This window comes from Scomber japonicus, chromosome 14, assembly GCF_027409825.1.
Source record: "Scomber japonicus isolate fScoJap1 chromosome 14, fScoJap1.pri, whole genome shotgun sequence".
Lineage (NCBI taxonomy): Eukaryota > Metazoa > Chordata > Actinopteri > Scombriformes > Scombridae > Scomber > Scomber japonicus.
In genome coordinates this window covers 25,252,212-25,274,772 of record NC_070591.1, presented here as the reverse complement: position 1 = coordinate 25,274,772, position 22,561 = coordinate 25,252,212, and the positions used below count along the sequence as shown (strand labels likewise).

The 22,561-nt window shown below is 39.4% G+C and overlaps 3 protein-coding genes across 4 annotated transcripts; 1 reads left to right on the top strand and 2 right to left on the bottom strand.

Annotated features, from left to right (window-relative positions):
* Positions 1–297: 297 nt before the first annotated feature.
* neurog3 (neurogenin 3) lies at positions 298–966 on the bottom strand. Its single transcript, XM_053332654.1, has one exon. The coding sequence runs from the start codon at positions 964–966 to the stop codon at positions 298–300; it is 669 nt and encodes a 222-aa protein (XP_053188629.1).
* A 5,848-nt stretch (positions 967–6,814) lies between these two features.
* Positions 6,815–18,880, top strand: sgpl1 (sphingosine-1-phosphate lyase 1). Of its 2 annotated transcripts, none has more exons than XM_053332696.1 (14): positions 6,815–6,954; positions 10,736–10,901; positions 11,420–11,487; positions 11,902–12,049; positions 12,278–12,357; positions 12,605–12,733; positions 12,828–12,916; positions 13,198–13,306; positions 13,400–13,498; positions 13,592–13,738; positions 14,063–14,301; positions 14,468–14,614; positions 14,703–14,823; positions 16,145–18,880. In XM_053332696.1, exons 1-14 carry the CDS (start codon positions 6,943–6,945, stop codon positions 16,286–16,288), a joined length of 1,698 nt encoding a protein of 565 aa, XP_053188671.1. In that variant the 5' UTR covers positions 6,815–6,942; the 3' UTR covers positions 16,289–18,880. The 2 variants fall into 2 exon arrangements, with proteins under 2 accessions (XP_053188671.1, XP_053188670.1); XM_053332695.1 differs by lacking the exon at positions 6,815–6,954 and adding an exon at positions 9,101–9,227.
* Positions 18,881–19,015: 135 nt separating this feature from the next.
* On the bottom strand, positions 19,016–21,952 carry pcbd1 (pterin-4 alpha-carbinolamine dehydratase/dimerization cofactor of hepatocyte nuclear factor 1 alpha). Its single transcript, XM_053332697.1, has 4 exons — positions 21,857–21,952; positions 20,914–21,045; positions 20,719–20,799; positions 19,016–19,503 (listed from the first exon to the last, which is right to left on the bottom strand). Exons 1-4 carry the CDS (start codon positions 21,857–21,859, stop codon positions 19,411–19,413), a joined length of 309 nt encoding a protein of 102 aa, XP_053188672.1. The 5' UTR covers positions 21,860–21,952; the 3' UTR covers positions 19,016–19,410.
* Positions 21,953–22,561: the final 609 nt, after the last annotated feature.

The window sequence follows — 22,561 nt, the reverse complement described above, 5'->3', positions numbered from 1 at the left end:
TACAAGTGTAACATGATCATGAAATCATTGTCTGGTGCCAAGTGCTCAAAAATGATGGAAATTATGGTACACTCCAGAAAATACTTTATCTTTAACTGTTGATGCAGTTTAAGTGTTGGTAAATGATAAAATCACTGCAGTGCTCTGTATGGGCTGAACATGCTGCATGTGGGTGATGCTGCAGCTGGAAAACACCTTTTTCTGATAAACCCAGGTATTCAACCCATGAAGAACAGTATTATTTTACATGTTAAGAGTTCCACATAAAAATGACAACAGAAAAAGTCATCAGAAAGGCTATTGCCAAGTATTTCTGAGATCTTTTTCCCCACAGAATGATTTGACATAGAAGGTAAGGGGGAAAACACTGGATTCATGTCGTGTGAGCGTTTTACAGTTCTTTCCAGGAGCAGATGTGTAAGAATTTCTTGGATCAAAATCAGCTGAGGTCCAACAACAAGACTCAGTAGGTGATGCTGAGTCCCACTCTGCAGATGCAACACTTGTTGGGCTGCTCAGGTTTGACGCCGGCACGTAATCCGGCGTGTGTCCGAGTTGATCAGCCATGCGTAGAGTCTCTGTGAGCGCCCAGATGTAGTTATGAGCAAAGCGCAGAGTTTCAATCTTGGTGAGCTTTGCGTCCTCAGGCAGCGCGGGCAGGATGCTTCTCAGCGCGTTCAGAGCAGAGTTCAGATTGTGCATCCGATGGCGCTCCCTGTCGTTCGCCTTCATCCTGCGCCTGCCTCTCAGTCCAGGCCTCTCACATCTGGGTTTGTGCTTTGGGTTTTCCATCAACGCTTCTTCCCCTCCGCTATAAGTCTGAGCTTTTCCATGCAAGACTTCACTGTACACCTCTGAGCTGTCACCTCCTTCACTCACAGGTTGGGGGACATTTGGGGAAAGCCTGCCGAGCGAGTGTGTGGATGAGCGCAGGTCACTGGGGGCGCACTGCACTTTAGGAGACATCCTGTTAAGAAAAATTAAAGTTGATGAAATTAAAAGTCTGATGCACAACCACACATAAATCTAACACCATTGTACAAGTTTTTTTTTTTTTTACCATAGTAACGTCTTAATGAGTCGTCCAATTAAATGTAATGTAAAAATCTTCATATTTTTAATTGTTAGGGTTGAAAATCATCATCATAGTCATCCTACCTCCACAACCCTCAATCACTGTGCTGAAATGATTCCACATAATTTCATCTGCAGGTTTTCACCACTTACTAATAATTAAGTGATGGAAAAAGAGGCAGAATGAGCAAGAAACTGCTCTAGTATCTAGAAAATGTATCTTAAAATACACAAAATGATAAATAATGTAACTTCAGAGTGATATATTTGCACTTACTTGTGACAGGTGACGTTCGAGGAGACAGTGTGTCGCTCGTCCTTGTGATCCCTTCCTGTCTCTGGAGGCAGGAGACAGTGTACAAGTGCAGCTGACAGTGAGGGATGGATGCGCATCTCTGTCATTTTATATGGCCTTTATCTTATCTTTCTGCACGGTGGGCGCCTGAATCAACAGCGCCTGTTAAGTGGCCAATCAGCTTCCAGGCAGCGCGTCCTTCAGCCTCTGCCCCTCTCTCTCTCACTCTCTCTCTCATTAGTCCCACTGCTGCATTTCTTTGTGTATTCTTTGTAATATTCAGTCAAATACACGTGTGTGGTAAAGTGGAACAGAGGTTCACAATAAGCACATTTTAAAGCCTGATTTAGAGCAAACTTTTTTTCTTTTCTTGAGTTAATATCAAATATCAGTTCCATGAAAATCTGTCTAGAGGTAATATTTAAAAATCAGGGAGCATGTAAGGCCAGTAAAGGTCTGAGCTGTTACATCTTTTTTTTAATGTAATTGTTCATACTTACTGTCCAAGGTACTAAAAAACCAAACAAACAAACAAAAAGTGTGTGCAGTCATTATTGGACCTTACAGTGACAATGTATAGGACGTCTTGGTATAAATAAAACTCTCATATTTCGGTGGTTTTGCGTCAATAGCGCAGCAAAATACGAAAGATACTTTTTACGCAAATGTTATTCACCCAGCTTAAATGCTGTAAAAAAATAATACAGTACACATGAGTATAGGTGGAAGAGTCCAGCTCGAGTTTTCAGATTGCTCAGCACTTTTTGGTACTTCTCATATCTGTATTTTAATTAATTGGAATGAGGCTGGTTGTCGTTGCGTTTTGTGCGCAAAAGCTGTGGAATTACAAGAAATATTTTGGCACATTTAATGATTTTTCTTGCAGAATGGAAATACTTTTTAGCACGAGGTGTGAGTTTGCTTTTTCACGTGTTATCAGATCTCTATCTTTAAGGGTGCTTGTAATGCCACATTTTACGCACTCAAAATATTGGCACATGCCCTGCAGGATACACAGTGGTCATGGTAACGTGGAAAACGGTCTCCTGTAATCAACTTCAAGTTCGCCATAATACCGAAAACTGAGGTGAATTCAACAGCATTTCCACGATTATTGTAAAATAAACTGTTTATTATTAAATATGCCATTGCGTATTTTTGATTGTGCGTATATCACATGACCTGATGAGGTTGGCATTGACGCTGCTGCAAATAGGTTCTCATTTGAGTATTGCTAAAGGTTATTTTGAAGAATAGCTTATCTCTTTGTTAGCGCAGGAAATCTCACGTATATCAAATACAATTTAGTGTTTAATGCCACAAATGTTTGGACAAACGTTTGTTACTGCGTTAGAGCGCAAAACTCCTGTAGTTGGACAAAGACAATTACGCATGGTGTTACCTAACAAAGAGGATTTGAGAGGGTGAAACCTGTTGTGTGAACTGAGAGTACAAAGGCTCTTGTTGTGTGTGACAACAATAAAAACTCGATTTCTTCAGTAATGTGAGCCTATAACTGTGCGCTATGACATCTCCAAAAACATGCCCAGTATCGCCACAACTCAGTGACGCATTGCAGTTTCATTAGATGGTTTTACTTTTACAAAGGTAAAGATTAAAGATTGTTTTGAAAAAATATCAGCAGCGTCCAGACACGTTTCAGCTCTGCTGGCAGGGAGAGGGGGAGTGTGGCACAGCTCGAACATGATTTACAATAGCCAACAAAGGATCACAAAAAGCAGTCCTTAACTTTCTGTCTAAATATGTGTTTTGGGAACAATCTGATAACCATATGCTTTCAATAAACTGGACAAATATACTAGTGAGATAGGAGATGGTGCCTTGCTGTTATAAAAGGCACGAAAAGTCTAAAGTAAACTGAATATTACCACTTTACAAATAATCATTGAAGCCAAATCCATATTCGGATATCATGGACAGGTGTGGGTTTGAAGTTGTCAGTCTCTCTCCTTGAGTTTTTATCAGTGTGCTGTAGTGTCCTGCTTGTTATGCAAAGTATGGGCAAACATAAGCGCCCAGTTGCTGTGGAAATAGCAGATATCGGGAGCAGACTTGGTACGAAAAGTGATTTAACAATATTTAACAATAAACTGAGCAAGCTCCAGAGCAGGTGATACCTGCCCGATGCTCCTGATTAATACTTCCTCTACTACTTCACTTTACAGTCTCTTTTGCTTATTTATTAAACGAAATCTATTTATTATTATTTTAGCAAACAGAGGTACCAGGTGGGGCTTTATTTTCGTCTTCAGCTTTTTGTTTGAAGGACGTTTTGAGGGGGGCAATCAAAGTCCAACAACTCGCTGACCAGATTGTTGTCATCCCAAACTAGCAGCGAAGCCATTCAATGTGCCCCCCTCCTCTTGTTCTTTCTGCCAAAGAGCTGCCGGGAGGGAGAAAAAAGGGAAAAGGAAACTTCTTCAAGAAAAGAAAAACATCTTAAAAACATTTAATTGCAACCCGGATGCCATATGTACACCTCTTGTGAAACCCCTCAACAATGTGACTGCCTTTTAGAAAGTATGGAGTGCGCCTTTGGAGACGTGTGCGCTTTTGGAGAGGTGCGCGCCTCGTGACCAGAATGACCCCGAACACACTTTAGACAAGACGTAATTCACTTTTAATGTGCTTTGGAGTTTCCTTTCACAGGCAAAGCATTGTGCCTCTCACCTCAGCTTTTGAAGACAGTGTACACCAATTACAGTGGAATAGCTGTCCTTTGGAGGCAGTTTGTCTTTTTCTAAGGATTGGAGATTTTAGGCACAAATAGGGCTGTGGGCAAGTCGCCCCCTTTCACCCCCTAAACTACCGCAGAATGTTTTTTTGTTTATTCTGATAGTGTGTTTAGATCTCCAACTTTATGTTCATTAATGGCTCATGGTGGATTAAAAAAAAAAGGTTTCCAAATTTTTATTTTTTATTTATACTCTATTTAGAGTTTAGCCAATGAACATTGACTTTATTATATCATATTGATATATAAAAAATTATAACAAAATATAGTTTATTTAAAAAATAGTTTATCAGAAGGTCTTATTTGCAGAGCTTTTGAAATGTAATCAGTCTGTTTGTTGCCCAATTTGTGTAAAAAAATATATGGTGTAAATTAAATATCTTATTTCATTTTTCAGTGTTCTGCATTCCTACTGAGTAAGCCCAACATAAACACACCATAACTTAACAGACTTTGTCACGTTCTTTAACTGTTAGTATGAACCCAGTGGACATATATATTATAATTTTATCACAACTCTACAAAATGGGTATCAATAGTTCAATACTTGCATTTCACTCTCACTATATATGGTGTTTTCTTGAAATATATTTACATTTAAAAATTTGAAAAGAAAATAAAATAATTTAACAAATAAAGTGTTTAATCGTGGTAATTTCATCCAAATGGGCAAGTGGGGTTCTGCAGTGACTATAATCTAAATATGATTCACTAAATAGCCTATTTATGCCCATTTTACCACTAAAATCTGTAACAAACCTGTCTGTAGGCCCGTAATAACCTGCAGCAAGTCACTTCCAGCTGCAGCACCATGTGTGCACTACAAACTCCGCCTGAGCTGTTGATTCACAATTTCTGGTCCATCCATATTAAGCCACAAATAATTAAATGAGTAAAGCTGTTATAATTCCTGTCGTTACTTTTACAGAGGTAGGCTACTTTCTCTCTGTCAGTCCAGATTCTATATCAATATAAAAGTCAAAAACATCCCTGTGAAAATAAACAGAATATATGTCAACTAGAAGTGAGATGTAAGCTTGTACTGTCTGCCTTTATCACATAGTAGCAGTGTGCATTGTTAGTGCACATTGTAGATCGTTGTTGACTGCAGTTCCTTCACTCGGCTGCTGTGTGGCGCTGTTTTCATTCTGAAAAATACAACAACATTTCTCGGCGTTACAAAAGCAACCCTAATGATGCATTCAGGAAATATCGAAAATATGGAAACTATAAGTAGAGTAAAGGTGAATGACTCCTCAAAAGTTGTAAATATGTGTACTACTAAATATATAACTTGCTAAGACCTTTTAGGAGTTAGTACGAGATAAATTACCAACTGCATTAACAGGACATTATGCAAGGCACGAGTCAATAGTGTAAATTAAAACACTTAATGAACCAGTGTGATTTAAAAAAAAGAAAGACAAAAAATAACTGTTCTGCTTTGCATGACAGTAAATCTGTTATTTTATATCCTTTATTTATACAATAGATTATTGTTCATATTTGTATTTATAGTTGTTGGTTGTTTTTTTTTTTTGTTTGTTTTTTTTTACAAAACTGATTGACTGTAAAATTAGCATATATTTTAAAATTCAAAATGTTATTTAACACAATATAATAAGATATTTTTTGGCAGTTTAGCCTCCCAAATATGTATGCAGAAAATGTGTTTCATGAATAAACAACAGTTACACACCCATGCAGATTTTCTGCTGTCACAGAGCATTTCAGTCTGACTTGATTCAAGAAGACTTAGGCTATATTTTTATTAATATGACACTGAACTTTAAGTTTCAAGTTTATTTAATTCAAAAAGCACTTTAAAAAGCAAATGGCACCAAAGTGCTTCACAAAGGCAGGCATATATATGCACATACAAGCATGAGAATGATCAAAATTTTAAAAAAACACAAAGAAAATTTAGTCACAAAGTTAAAACCATAATAATAATAAATACAACATATTAAACACCATTTAAAGCCAGAGAATAAAAGTGAGTCTTCAATGCATTTTAAAAGTTTCAACAGACTCAGCCTGTCTCATGGCCTCTGGCAGGCTGTTCCAGAGCAGAGAGGCTGACAGAAAAAGCTCTGTGCCCAGCCCCTTTTTTTTCAATGAAGGGGGCACTGCCAACATGCTGAGGTGGGAGGATCTGAGGGGTCTGATGGTGTTCTAGGAGGGGTGAGAAGTTCTGAAATATATGTGGGGGCTAGACCATGTGGGATTTATAGATAATTAGGAGCATTTTTAAATCCTGTGATGAAGGGGGAGCCAGTGTAAGGATGCAAGGATGGAGGTGATGTAGGCTCGTTTTTTGTTTTTTTTTTGATCTTGTTACTTACTGGCAGCAGCGTTCTGGATCAGTTGTAGACGGGAATGGGACATTGAGAAATGCCATGGTAAAGTGAGTTACAGTAATCCAGTCTGGATGATATGAGTGCATGAATCACTCTTTCTAGGTCGGATGGTGAGAGGACCGAGGAGTATTTGAACTCAGCATCAATCCTTCATTTGTGGGTGTTCAAACATGGGACGCCAATGCTGCTTTATAGTAGATCTATAGAAGCCTCTATGCAGCACAGTCCTCACACCTCCATCCGACTGCACCCAGCCACAGCATTGTCAGATCTGCACATGCGCAGGTGGCGCGCAGCCATACCAGCCCTCTGCTTACTTCCTGAATCGGGATTAGCTCTACGGCTGTGTTTGATAGTAGCATGTAGATGAGAGCCCGAAGAAAGCAGGCAGCTGGAGGTGACTTTCCCGAGTCTCACACACTAAAAGAGGGCTGTCGGTGAGACTTGGCCTCGACAACATGGATTACTGGGTAGGAAAGGCTTCACTTGAACCCGTTTTCGTACATTAAACAGTGTATCGTAGCTGGCACGATGACAGAGCTGCTACAAGACGCTGCTAGAAGCTCACACTTGTTTATCAACAGTGAAGTGAGCTAATGACCTGACTTGTTTTTGCTCTCAGGGATGCTCGAAGTGTTTGGCAACGACCTTTATATCCAAAGGCATTACTTTACAGATTTATGGCTGCTTGTTAAAGTGTTTATATGAATAACTTTGCTTCTTCTTTATACCAGAAAGTAGGTTTTTAATCACATCAATGCTGCACGTAGAGCTTTTATGCAACACTTCTATTGGGTAACATCTGTTTCTTCTTTTTTAATGGCATGCGTGTTAGTGTAGAGTACTTCCTCTGTAAAAGAAAAAAAAAAAGGTTTAAAAGCTGCGACCTATTGTTTATTGTAGCGCCAACTTGTTTAAAATTAGATATCCTGCTCAACATAAACCTTCAGGAAGTTTAAACAAAAAGCTTTAGTCTTTAGTGAGGCCACCAGAGAGCAGTTTGAGATTTGTGTGGGGTTTTCCTTTAAAGGAGCACAATCAACTTTTTGTTGATAGTGGACAGCAAGCAGCCAGACAAAAGAGCAGCTAGGCACTAGAGGGCGGCTCCTTCTGGCACAGATCTGCTGTCAGTGAAGATGAGATGAACATCCAACCTGCCTACACTCATTCAAAGAGCAGCGGAGAGAAAAGAAGATGGAATAAAATAACCCTCATTTTGATTTTTGGTTTCAAAATTCAGGTCATGACACAGTGGCCTAGAGGCGCAGCAGACAGTCAAAGAATACTTTCCAGACACCACAGCTGTAATTATTCTCTCCTTGAATGATCTCTAAATCTCTTGTTGACTAAGCAGCGGTGATTCCTGTGTGTACAAAGTCGTCTGTTTCTCCCTTGATGTATCCAGGAGCAGCCACCTCACACACCCAGTACATTTCCATGAGAACATGACCTCCTCTCCGAGGCAACAAAAGGCCTCCTTACAGAATAATCAAATGTTGTGTATGAGGGGGAGCAAAAGGAATGGGCGTCCACAGCCTCAACAATGAGGGGGACAATACTGGTACACAAGTCTTTGTGTTAACTCGGTGTAAGTTTTCCTGAGGCAAAGATAGATTTGAATGGTTTGGAAACGTGTGGGTGGATCTGAAGGCGAAATACAGACAGAAAACGTGTTGGATAAGAAAGAGAGAGAGAGAGTGAGGCCTGTGTCCTGAGGGGTCGCACTCATTATATGACCCTCTGCCTTTTGCACCGGCGTTAAATAACAACCTGCAATCTGTTCTTTATGGCAGGTGAAGCATGGACTTGTGGCGGCGATGGCTCCACCTGCCCTTTACCTTAACACACCAACGTTATCCCTTTGGTGAAAAAAACAACTCAAACACTCCCAGGCAACACGTGGCACATTATTTTCCATAGCTTCCCACTCTGCTCTATGCGGACAGTCTTGCCAAACCTGTATGAGAAGGTGTAATCCAAACAGGCAGGTAGGACAGCTGCAGTCTGGGCAGAGTGGGGGCGGATTCCACTCCTGTTGCGGCTCAGCGACACCCACAGATTCAAGCTTCATTCACTTGAGAACCTGTGCGAACGTGTGAGTTTTTATCAGTCGGTGCTTCATCACGTCCTTTGAGACAATAAACACATTGCACAAGTGGTGGGGGCCTATTATGGGATGTTTATTTCAAGTAGGGCAGATTGCGATAACTTAAATATTGTCCTTTGAACCTTTTGAAGCTTTACTCCATCAGATTCTGTGGAGACAAGCACACTCGCTATCAAACTATATGCTATTGCGTCATAAAATCACCGCAGGGGATAGATAATGGATAGAGCAAACAGATAATTTTACTGCGCTTATGAAATATGATTCATAAGTCATTTACTATGATGTAACTGTGATTCGGGCTCATTTTCACAGGTTTTTTTTTACTCTTTCTGCAGTTATTGGTGATCAGGATTTTATCATTTTAGTTAGGTTTATGTAAAGGCAGACTTTGTTATCTGATTGCGATTGATTGCAAAACATCCACTCCGCTGGCTGGTTGTTTTGTTGCCGGTTTGGTAGCTGGGAGGAGTCGGGTGATAGTCGTCCAGTCAGCTGACAGCGCTGTCTCTCTCACTCTCACCTGGAGGACGTGGAGCCGACAGTCTGTGCAGCTGACAGTCTGCTGTAGTCACTCAGAAAACTGCTGACAGTGTTGGTGTGATGGAAGGAGTAGAGCTAACCATGTCTTCTGATGTAAGTACTAACCTGTATGTTTGTAGTTAATTATATAAGGATTATGTCTACATATGTGGGAATTAGTGGAGGATCATTTTAAAAGTTTTAACACTACAGCAAGGACGTTACCTCGAGAAAGATGCTTTTTAAAAGTAACTAGTTACAAAGTTAGTCTTTCTTAAAAAAGTCATTTGTTGGAACATTTTAACATTCAATCCTTTGGTTTTAAACTTTTTATTTAATCAAGTAGACCTGTAATGTTTAGTCAATTAATCAATCAGTCAGTTGACTGAATATTAGTATTAACTATATTGATAATTAATTCATTGTTTTAGGTATTTTTCAACAAAAGTGCTTCTTTTCTTCATCTTATAATACAGTAAATTGATTCAATCGTTGAAGCAATGATAACAATAATAATAATAATAATACTAATAATAATAATAATGTTAATACATTTCATTTATACATTTTTTTTTTTAAGTATTTAATGGAATCTTGCGTGGCAGTTAAGGTCACCTTCCATCATGAGATCAGTGATAAAACGTACAATAAATAAAGGATCTGTAATAAAATGGGTACAACCATAGATAAAATGTGGGCGTAGAGTGGACTGGAATCTGCTGCTTGGAGGAGGTTGCTGGTAATCTTAACCAAGACAAGGCAAAAGTCATATTGGAATTGTTCAATGAAATGATTGTTATCGGGTTAGATCTGGAGTTGAGATACAGTTACCCTCTCAAGGATTTTAGAGTTGAAAAGTTGGAAACAGGGCAGTAGTTGTTGTGGTCACTAGAATTGAAACCAGTTTTGGTTTTTTTGTTGTTGTTTTTTTTCCTCCAGAGTTGAGTGTCCCACTGAAGTGGGAGTTGTGCCAGTAGTCAGAGAGGAGTCAATAATGGAGGTTATCAGGGAGGTGATGGAGGGCATGTTTTAATAAGTATTGTGGGAGTATTGGACTCATTAATTAGTTTAGAAATGTGATTTTTCAATTGGAAGACTAAAGTCACCCAAACAGTTTCATGGCAACAAAATGAAGGAATCTTGGGGTGTAAGATTTTCAGATGGACATGTTTTCTCTATTTTCGAATGTTTCATAAAACTAAATAAGTAGTTGAGTCATGGAGAAAATAATGGGCACATTCATTAATTAAGAGCGTTGTTTAAAAGAGCAAGCAATGCAATGAACCATCTATTGCAAAACATGATTTACAGCTTGTTCAATTTCTGGATTATTTCTGTATATCTGTACAAGGAAACATATGAAATGCAGGTTCCTTCATGTGTCTCACCACAGTAGTTTCTCAATGAAAACCAGTGATATTAAATGATTGCCTAATGTTAAAATCAAGTGGTCACGATGGTGTCAAACAATGACTCAGAGTCATAAACGCAGAGCATGCAGTGGTCCCTTCCCCTTATTGAAATTGTCACGAGCGAACAGATTTGTAACATCTGCTGACTTCTTGGGCTCGAAGAACCCTAACCCTAACCTCCTGTAACCAGCCACGTGTCTTTGTATGCAGAGTGCCTTGGAGGTGTATAAGGAGATGATCCTGCTGTACCTGGAGGAGGGCCGACGACAGGTCAACTCACGCTGCGCAGACCTGGAGCCATGGCAGATCATCGGAGTGACCTTCATCACCACAGTGGGAGCAGTCTGGCTCAAAGGATTTCTCTTCCAGCAAGAAAGTAATCTCTCACACAAGATGACGCATGCAATATCAGACAAAAGGCCACCTTCACAGAGCTTTGTTATAACCGCCATAACTCCAAACTACTGTGTGTTAATCACATCAAAATGTGGAAATCTGAGCTACAAAATGTAGGGCTTTTTCAGTCACCCAAAAACAAGCTACAGTTCTTGTTCCTCTTGTAAGTTTGACTGAGAAATGCCGTCAATCAACAAGAAAATCTAGATCTGCAATCAATCAATCAGTGCTCAAATTCCTGACAAGGTCAGCTCCACCCGTCTGTCTTCACCTCCCAGTGAAAGTAAGACAGAGTGAGACTTCTCAAAAAAGACTAGCTGTGTATCTTCAGGATCAGAATGAACTGCTTTGTGAATCTGAGCCTTTTTCCTCTTGTCTTGACTTGTGATTATATGTCCCAGTCAGCTGTTTAATGTTTGTGGTTAAATGTGAGCCTGCGTTTTCACCACAGCTGCTTCCTCATCTTTTTTTTCCCCCCTTTTTTTTTTGGTCTAATAGGTCTCGTGTCCAGAATCAAGAAGCAGTGCTTTCGACTCATCAGAAAAATACCCTTTGTTGGCGGAGCAGTAAGTATCAGTGGTGAATCTGTTCCCCCTTCTCCCGACAGATGTGCACTGACTGTGTCGTCTGAGGCTCTTTACAGTTATGAGTCACTCTTCGATGACTGTGTGCAGCAGGGAAGAAGAGGTGGGGCAGACCTTTGGCACACTTACCATCATGCACTGATGATAACATTCAGTTACTGTTGGTCAATAGCTGGCCAGCTGAGAAGTCACTGTTGGACTTTATCAAAAAAATTACATGAAGGATTGATAGCACAATGAAAATTTCACCACATGATTCAGTCTAAAACACAGAAAGCTGCTGCTTCACTTCACCTTTTATTTATTTTAGGGGATTACTTTAACTTTTCTGTTGTTTTTACTGCACTCACACACTCTTGACATATCCAAAGTGACTCTATCCTCTCTTTCCGACAGATTCAGAGCCAGTTGAACAAGGCTTTGGATGACATGTCTACCAGTCTTTGTACTCTGAAGGAGGGGATGAGCTACACTAAGCAGCTGCCCTCAAAAGGTCTCTCACAGAGCCAAGTGCTGGACAAAATCAGAGAGTACGAGACTCTGAGTAAGTGAGCATTCATCCCCCAAGCTTTGCCTCATGTCTCATTATCTTTATACCCGACTTCACGAAAGGCATTTCTAATCTGATGTTCCGCCACTTTAAAGTTTGCATGAGGAGATTTAAGTTTCCCCAGTGTTTTTACAGCTGAGTTTCATTACCGATACGTATGTGGTCCTTTTATCATATTCAAACATTTTTTCTGTTGGGTTAACTGATGATTTGTTGTTGCAGATGAGGTGAAGTGGGAGAAAGGATGTGTTTCTGGTGCAGTGTACTGGGGAGATGAAACGCTGACCAAACTCCTGGTGAAGGTATGCGTCCTTGTATACATCTCTGGACTTTGGCTTCCCAGCCACAAATAGTCAAGGCTGAACTTGAAAACATGTTGCTTTTCGCTTCATTAAGTAGGACTGAGTTGTTTCTTTTTTGTATATTTTTGGATAAACAACTGCCTTTCATTCCTCCCACTCATAGCTCACAGTAAAAATGTGAGTTTGCACAGATCTTCCCATCTTGTGTCTCATTTTTTGGGGGTTTTGTTTGTTTGTTTGTTTGTAGGTATACGGAGACTTTGCATGGAGCAACCCACTTCACCCAGACATCTTTCCTGGTGTAAGAAAGATGGAGGCAGAGGTTGTCAGAATGGCTTGCACACTTTTCCATGGTGGACCCAACTCCTGTGGCACAGTAAGTTATCATTTATGTACACTCACAAGATGTATAAGCTGAGGATGGATGTAAAGGTTGACTTAATTTAACAGCTCTCTGCCTTTTCGTCCAGGTTACTTCAGGAGGAACTGAGAGTATACTGATGGCCTGCAAGGCATACAGAGACATGGCATATGAACGTGGTGTCAAATACCCTGAAATGTAAGATGAACTTTATTAGACATGGTTGATTTTAAATACTTCTTGTTCTTGCACAAGTTTATTGTTTCTTTTAACTTCCTTCGGTTTTAACCTGAAAATAGAAATAAAATATCACTTCCTCGTCTTTCTCTGAACCTTCTGTATCTTTGTCTCTATAATGTATCGCCTTTTTTTTCTTCTTTTTTTCAACTGGAAATATTTAATCATGATTTTCCATTTCAAGTCTTGTTCCTAACAAATTTTAACAATTTTTTTTTATTTTTGTGTTGTAATGTCTTTAGTGTTGCACCAGTGAGCGTCCACGCAGCCTTTGACAAAGCAGCACACTACTTTGGGATGAAGCTTGTTCACGTCCCTCTGGACAAGAAAACAATGAAAGTAGATGTGAAGGTGAGAATTCAGCATGTGCAGACAGTAGGTGCTAATTGACTGCTGCTCTTTGACATGCCTTATTCCCATACTGCTTCTCCTCCTCTCTTCCAGGCCATGAAAAGAGCAATCAACAAGAACACAGCCATGCTCGTGTGCTCGACACCACAGTTTCCTCATGGAATCATAGATCCTGTTGAGGAAGTCGCTAAGGTCAGAAGTGAAAAGATTTTTCCTTTAAATAGGTGCTGAAATGAAAATAGGGAAGTTCCTCTGTCTGACACTTTCCCCTCTGGTGTGTTTCAGCTGGCTGTGCGCTACAACCTCCCGCTGCATGTGGATGCCTGTCTGGGAGGTTTTCTCATTGTGTTCATGGCCAAGGCCGGGTACACACTTGCCCCGTTCGACTTCAGGGTAAAAGGTGTTACCAGCATCTCTGCAGACACGCACAAGGTGAGGAGTGACTCTGCATTTACTTTAAATTCAAAAACAGAACATGCAATACTAAAATCTACAATCACACTACATCATATTTGAACACAATGTTTTCATTGTTACTCATGCATATTTCTACATACTGTATTACAATTTTATGATAATCGATGGACTTGTAAATTGGATTTACAAAAACTATGTAAAATCAATTAAATCTACTAACAAATCTGTTGTAATTGACATTGAACTATGTGTAATGCAGTATTCATGACTTTTAAAGGCTCCAGGCTGTTCTTTAATAGTTGTTCTAATTCTGCATCATGTGTGTCTCATCTTTTCCAGTATGGCTATGCCCCCAAAGGTTCCTCAGTGGTCCTCTACAGTGATAAAAAGTACCGTCACTATCAGTACTTTGTTGCACCAGACTGGCAGGGTGGAATCTATGCCTCGCCCTCTGTAGCGGGCTCCAGGCCCGGAGGAATCATCGCCGCCTGCTGGGCGACCATGATGCACATGGGAGAGAACGGATACATTGATGCAACCAGGAAGATCATCAATGCAGCATGCAAAATTAAAACCGAGTAAGACATCCAGTTTAGTACTGCTGAAGTCATATGTTGACACGCAGAATAAATTAGATTATTTTAATTAGAGATTGACTTCAGTTTAGTTATCTACAGTTGAGTCTGAGAACCTTGAACTCATCTCCAGTGTTTTAAAATTATCTTTTTTTATTCTTTGTGACAGAATTCGCAAGATGAAAGGTGTGTTTGTGTTCGGGGACCCGGAGGTGTCAGTGGTGGCAATAGGCTCAGATGTTTTTGATATTTTCCGTCTGTCTAATGCACTCACGACAAAGGGATGGAATCTGAACACACTGCAGTACCCATCCAGGTAGCTATTAAACAGACAATAGTAAATTCACAGATTTAATTGTACAGCAAATATTCACCAGTGTAACAACTGTATGATCTTTTCACAGCATCCACATTTGTTGCACAGTTCTGCACACCCAGCCGGGCGTTGCTGATCGATTTATCGGTGATGTCAAAGAGCAGGTTGCCATCATCTTGAAGAACCCCAAAGAGAAAACCACAGGAATGGTGAGATAGCGCTGCATATGCACCTCATTCATACACAGTACATGCACTAAATATAATATTGTTGTCCAACATTATTCATTATGCTTCACTGTTGACTTTAAGATCTAATATGAGCCCATACAGCTGATGAATTGATTAATATAATTAATATAATAATTTGGGATCATTTTTTGGGCAGAAGAAGACTTCAGATTAGGCTTTGGAAATATTGTGAAGGGCATCAACTAATCAAGGAAATATTCAGCAGATGAGCCAATCATGGAAAGACTGGCCAGTTGCTGCTCTAGTTGAGAATAACCAGGATAACCTCACATCAAGAGTTTTATAATAGAAAACAGCAGAAATATGTCAAGACACTACAGCAGTGAAAAGTGTATTCCAGAAAATATTGAATCTGTCTAAAGTTGCAAGGGTAAAAAATGGGCCATTTTGCTTTGGTTCAACAATTATATGATGCAACCATTTAACAGGTTATCAGTCAACACAGCTCAACACATGTAGACTGACAAATTCACACCTTGGGGGAATTTAGAGTTTCCAGTTCATGAAACCTGCATGTCAGTGGATTGTAGTAGGAAACCAGAACATCCATGGAGGAGAACGTGCTGCATTGTAAGGATGTATGCACGCTTTGCATTTATTGTCATTAGTGTTGTTATTATTATCCAGCTTTAAATTGTCTCTGGCCAGACAGTTTTCATTTGGGTTCAGACATATTACGTCTAGATCACTCTTGTTGTATAATCATCCTGTCTTCGGTCTTCATGTACAAGTTGTCCTTTTTAAGTTGACACAAGCAGCGTGTGTGCCAGTTTGAAATGGAGTGGATTGTGCCAGTCAGGTTTGTTGGTAGCACAACCATAGATCAGAAGTTCAGAACAACAAATAAAAGCTTGACTAACAACAACCTATATTGCATATTTAAGGAATAAATGAGACCATAGCATATCAAAGATAGAAAAACTAAAGCCAAGTCAAGAGGAACATCTTGGTCTAAAAATATTCTGCTAAAACATAAATAAAATATAAGATAAAAATAAAGATAAAAAATAATCTTAATTCATTATGAAATAAATCAGGTTTGTCTACCATACAACCAAATACACCACTGTGTTTTAAAATAAGGTGAATGCCATCATTCTGCATCTATTGCACATGTATACAGCTTGGTTATAAAATCTGTTCACTGGTGGTTGTTGTTAAAAAATATTCTGGAGTACAAGTAGTCATTTATCATTATCTTTATTCTACTTGCAAGTATCACAGTGATGATCTGATTGTATATGTCTCTAAAGTCCCTCATGTCTTCCTGTTGTTTCAGGGAGCAATCTACGGCATGGCCCAGTCCATCCCCGACAGATCCATGGTTACAGAGATCTCCCGAGGCTTCCTAGACTGCCTCTACAGCACTGAGGTGCCCAAGTCAGCAAACAGCCACATGAACGGCAATGGCAAAGCCCACTGAAACAGGATTGGGCCATCCTGGCCCATCCTCGCTGCACGCAGGGAAGCATGCTCGCCTCCCCCCCGTGCTCTGAGTTAATAGCTCAATAGTTGCCTTATCTTGCATACCCACAGCATACGGAAAACATCTGCAAAGATTTTTAAAGCACAAGCCATCATCATTTTAATCAGCCCAGAGGGATATCACTTCTAACATTGTGCCTAAATGGCACAGGGAAGCAATGACTGGTTTCAATGAGTTTTAATCTTTAATTTGATTTTATTAATATAGTGAAAGTGTGTGTGTGTGTGTGTGTGTGTGTGTGCGTGTGTTATTTTATTTGTTTTTTCATTTCAATTTTAACCTCTGTTCAATGCATATTTCTGTCATAATCTGTACTGATCGCATAGCAAAACCATTCAGTTTTTTTTTTTATGCCAGAACATTTCAGTCCGCTGCCATCACCGTTCCACTAGCTGTGATGACTCAGCAAAAACTCAGACCACTGAAAGCTTGTTAGAATCGCTGTGCTGCCCTCTAGCATGAAACCTGATGCACTGCTGGCTGCACACGTTTGGATACTTGTTGAAGGTGTATGGTTATCACTATCATGAAACAGTTCTCTTTTACACAACATTTTTAATGTTAAAGCACTGCTATGCCCTGGCAAGAACATATCAGGTTAATCTGTAAATCACTTGAAACTACAATTCTGGTGTTATGGTAAAAATTAGTCTGCATGAACACACGGTATGTCCTAGTTTGTTAGCACTTAGTATGATTTTAGTACATTTAAGTTTGCATTCGTGGTCCATCTACAATGGTTGGGAGAATGATTTGGATTATGGGAGCGTTTGATTGAATTAATATTCAACAAAATAGTTTTTAAAATTGAACTTTCCAAAAGGGAGAAGCTGTAACCAGGAACATGGAAGCAGCTACTGGAATCCAAAGCTTATCAGCCACATTGATTATTTTATCACTTGTTTTGTCAGAAGTAAAAACAAAAGTGGCTGTCTGGTTAAAAACATTTTAAGTCCACTGTATGTTATCAAGTAGCAGAAATTCATAATTTCCTGTGTAGTCTGCATGGAGTCACCTGTGTACCACTTTGTTTTAATAATTGTTTCCTAATTCAATCTACCTCAGTTTCTACTCAATGCAATTGTCATGTATTCATCAACTGAGACGCATCCTAACAACAGGGCAACTGTTCAGTTCCATTTCTAATAATATTTCAAACTTCACGATGTTCGGGCATTTGACAAACCATATTCAAGTGTTCTTAGATATACCGATACTGAAGAGAAAGATATCCACTGTGATTGAGGTTTTTGATCCACAGACTGACACATTTTCTTGGGGGGGAATTCTATTCTTTGCCCTGTCTGTAAACTGGATGTGTTTTGGTGAATATGTATCTATTCACCACGATATGTACTTATTTACAACCAGGATGTTAAAGATGCTTACTGTAACACCAAAAGGACCTTTTTGTTGTCTGTTTTTTCTTTCATGTGCTTACCCAATATTGCTTATTGAAATTGTATATTTCCATGAAATTACTTCTGTTTGTGCAATACGTAACTATTCCCTTTAATGAAGTAAAATGAAGGGGAGTTATCTATTAATGTTTTATGAAAGGTAATAGTAATGAATGACAGATGATCAGCCTTGTTAGTGTAGTTTTACCGTTTGTGTGACCACTGGGTGTTTATTAATCACTTCATTTGTGAGTCTTTTTTTTTGTGTGTGTTAATGTTTTTACGCACTGTTTTACGTACAATTTTAAAGAGATTAGACATGAATGTATTTAGGCTCTAACATGTCTGGTTGTCAGTACGACAGAGACCTGTCAGTCTTCAGGATATAATGTGGATTTTTCCAGCTTTCAGTCAGTGCCTGGTTAAAGGACCTTACAACAGCCAGAGAACGATTGGAGCTAAAACCATCATCATGTGTCGATCCATTCATCAATACTGTGCCCAGTAGGGTGTGGAAACCTGCACCCCTGCAAAAAAACAAAGACTTTTCCAGCTATATGTCCCTTCCTGTTTGCTTTGGAAAAACATCCTCAAGAAATTTTCAATAAAAACCTTTAATGCAATCATTAATCAGTAACTGACATTGTCTGAAAATCTAGAATCTGTCTCGCTTTTATTGTAGTTTGGTGATGTTTTTCGTAGCAATGATGAGATTTCACGTCTGTGCCTTCAGAGGTTTGGACTTGTGTTGTGATACTAACAACTTTTTCTCTCTAACAGCCTCAGGGATTTGGCTTATATCTGACATCACTAATTTCCTCTGCTCTTTCAAACATACACAGGGTGGACAAAATCACTTTAACACTAACATTTGTAAATTAAAAATCTAATATGGCAGCCCTTTTACAAATTAAACCTTCTGTCAGTCTTAAAGTGTTGAATTTTGTAAAAAGAACTTTTTATTCAGCTCTGGTCATTTGCATTAAGGTCTTTGAGATTTGTCTAACCCAGTCTTCACATGTGATTTAAAGAGTTTTGTTAAATCTCTCCTTGTATAACAGATTTCTTTGTAATGAGGAACCACCTGCTGGTTTCTACTAGCAATTAATCCATAGCAAACATAGTAAAATCAGTTACATTAACACAGTTATACTCTTAAATTGAACACAGCAGATGGTCCACCATGTTGTTTTCAATAAAATGCATTCAGTCTAATTTTTTCTGGTCATTTTTCTGTTATAACAAGAACTGTTTGACAATAATGGGTTTGCAGAAAATAACTTTTTTACTAACAGTACAAAAAATTTGCCACATAAGACACTGTTGGTCACAGAAAGACACATTATCGTAAATGGCAGCTGTATTAAGAAGGGGAATGGTTACCGAGGAGATGGTATTTTGGTTAAAGTGGAAATCTGATTTTATCATTAACCATGAAGATAATGTCACACATATTGACCAAATGCAAAACCAACAACAGCATCATTTTAACACCTACAGACTGCTACATTATTCACAACTGAAAGTAATTGTTTCATATTCTTTGGGTGTTGCAGGTCACATCTTCAGAGATTTCTCAGTGGAATGAATATATGAAGAGCTGTGACTTTCAACACTTGAGTTTTTTTCACTGTTGAATCAACTGATAATGTGTGTTGGTCACATCAGAGATGCCTGGTCAATGAAGGTGGCCAAAGTTATATCACGCTGGGACAGCCCCCCACAGTCGTGTGTGCTGAGAGTGATCTGGACCTGGGTGAACACAGGAAGATGAAAATGTGAGTATGACGCTCATCATGTGACAAGAGCAAGCTAACAGGTCAGTAAAAATCACAAAGTCTCAAGTCAACAAATAAAACTGTAGCCTTCCCATTGTGAACCTAAAATGAATGATAAAATTAAGTCATCTCTGTCTCAATTGACAACAAACTGATGTGTCAACTGAAGTGAGGGCCTTGAAAGCAATTGAAATGCCATTTGATTTTATGATTTTGATTTTGTATTATTTTAATAGTACACACTGAAAGTAGCTGACATGTCAAGATGAAAGATTTTGAACTCTCAGATGCAGAGTAAACAAAAAATGCAGTGTCAAATCAGCACATTGCACACTATGTTGAATATTGAAATGTCTGAAAAATAACTAGCATGTAGAAAAAGTGTTCAAGAACTGAGAGGTGATAGGAAAAGGAAATTAGGATAATTCTGAAGGTGTAGGTTAGACTATTCCATCCAGTGACTCCCCAGGGTAAAAATTAACCTGCATCGATTTATTTTTGGCCACTAGGAGGCAGCACTGCAAGCTGTAAAAACAACACAATTCGTTAAATTAAGCTAACTTGCTATCAAACATATGGCAGACATGGAGAAACATCACAACATTTATCTGGAGTCGTGTTTCTGTCCACCTGATAAATGTAAGTCTAATATTAGCTCTCCTTTTAGCTCTGTTTTGTCTCTACCAACTCTGAGGAAAATATCTGACTTTGTAACTGCTAAATGCTTCACCGTGCTCACCTGTCTGCTGTTTGTTGCTGAGCAGGTAGCATAACACAATTTTAATATACAATTATTGATTCTAACACTTTTAATACTCAGCTTTAGTCGCTTCAGCTAAAAGACAAGAATGTGCATCAGCTAGGAAAACTGCTGTGTACAAGTTTACACTTATACCTCTTTGTGAGCTGCCAGGTTTCGTGAAAGCAGAGGTTGTGTTCAATCAATACACTTCAATTATTAGGACAGAGTTTGTGCAAAAGGTGATGACAGGAGCATATTTGTCTACTTTAGCATAAGAAAAATGTTCCTGATGATACTGCAGATAAATGAAGGTAAGCCTAGTCAAATGGGGTCATGAAATTGAAGCAATATTGGCCTCTTTTTCAGCAAGGGAAGCCAATCATGGGCTGTGATTGTGTTTATCAACTTATTTGAATTGAATATTTATTCGTAATTAATTTTTTCTACCTTATTATATACATTGAACCACTCAGGATGATGGTCCATCTTCTCTGCCTGTAGCGCCACTCTGGACATGAAACCAAAAGCCTGGAGGACAGGACAGAAGATCACATCCCAAGTAATGAATAAGGTACAGTTCCTGCCAGTAATGTGAAAGTAAGTAAGGAAGTCAAGTGCAATGAAGTATAATAAATAAGGAACCTGATTGAAGTCTTTAAAAATAAACTCTTTGTAAATGGCATCCCGTCCCACTACCTCCACCCATTGAGCGTTGCGTAGCAAGGGGAGTAGGTGGGCCCTCTCCTCTTCAGTCAGACTCTGGATCTTACCGGCCTGTAGGGACAGAGCAGAGGTAACAGTACAACAGATTTGAGAGGGGCAGCTTCACAAACACAAACTGTGATTGGTTGCACAGGGTCCCATCTGGAAACAATGAGAGGCTGCATTCCCTGTTAAAAACTTGCATGGTTCAAAGGTATGTGGTGGTGGGAGAGGAGGTGGGGCTTGTGTTTTTTTCCCTTTTGGTTCCTAATCTTGACACATGATGCAGGATCACATGCATTTAAAGTCAGTTATGCTTATCTCATTCAGCCTCCATGACCTTGACTCCAAATCTAAACATTTCACAACATTCCTCAAATTGATTTCTGATTTTATTGCACAAGAGGGGGCCCGTAGAAGGCTTTGTCCCCACCACAGGAGCAGTCATGCACAAACAAGCACAAACAGATATCACGAGCACAGCCTGAAACACAGCAGTGACATCAACAGGTATCATAGCAACGCTCTAATCTGCTCTATCAGCTGCTGCACACAGACAATGACCACTGGCTTAAACCTCATCTATTCATCCCTCTCACTGGCTGAAACCATACTACAAAAAAATGTTTATGTCATTCTTATCCCTGAATTTTTAAGACTTACTTTTCATCAGGGTTTCAATTAAAACTGCAAAATCATGCTGACACATATTAAACTCTGTCTTAAAAAGTGCTGTAGCTATCAAATATCCACAGCACTCTTAGTAAGCATTAAATATTGTATTATCATTTTGACTATGAGTTTAAGTAAATTTCAACAGGTTTGTGAAGCAATAAGCGGATCTATGTGTCTCACACACACTGTGGAGAGGTTGTGTACTCACCATGTTTGCAGAGTATTTTCATGCACAGAGAAGGTTCAGCTCCAGCTCTCTCTTGTACAGAGGCAAATCTGCTGTGGCAGAAACTGGAATGAATCCATCTGACACACACGCTGCATTGTAGGTCCCGCTTAGCTGCCCCTACAGAAGCCTGAGCAGAAATCATCCTTGCTGATAAGGTTACCCGGCCACCTGTCAACACAGGTTTAATCCATGCATCTGTGGTTTAATCATAAACTGTCATCTGCTGCACAAGGCATGTGTGAGGGCAGCTATCGGAAAAGGGGTCAACACAAAGCCCCGGAGGCAGCAATGTTTGCTGTGTGATGAAAGCATAAAGACACCTCTTGTACACTCTTTTATTCTCTGTCTCTATCTGTTATATATTGTACATATACACACATATCAGACATGAACTTGCTCAGAATAATAGTACTCTGTTAGTAATGTGTCTGCGCAACGTGGCAGCAAACATTAAAGCAATCCTTGCTTCCCGGCCGACTGGAGTTCATGTCAAAGGTTAATGAGCTGCTCCTGCGAGATCAACCCGCTGAACTCATCTGTCACAGCGAGCGCTCAGGGAAATGAACTGGCTAATGAAATGAAAAGAGGGAGAGGATGTGACAAGTGATCAACATTTAACAGTTGGCTGGATGTGGAAATGAGAATAGTACTTTAGCGTTTTGGTTATAAAGGAAAGCGAGCTGT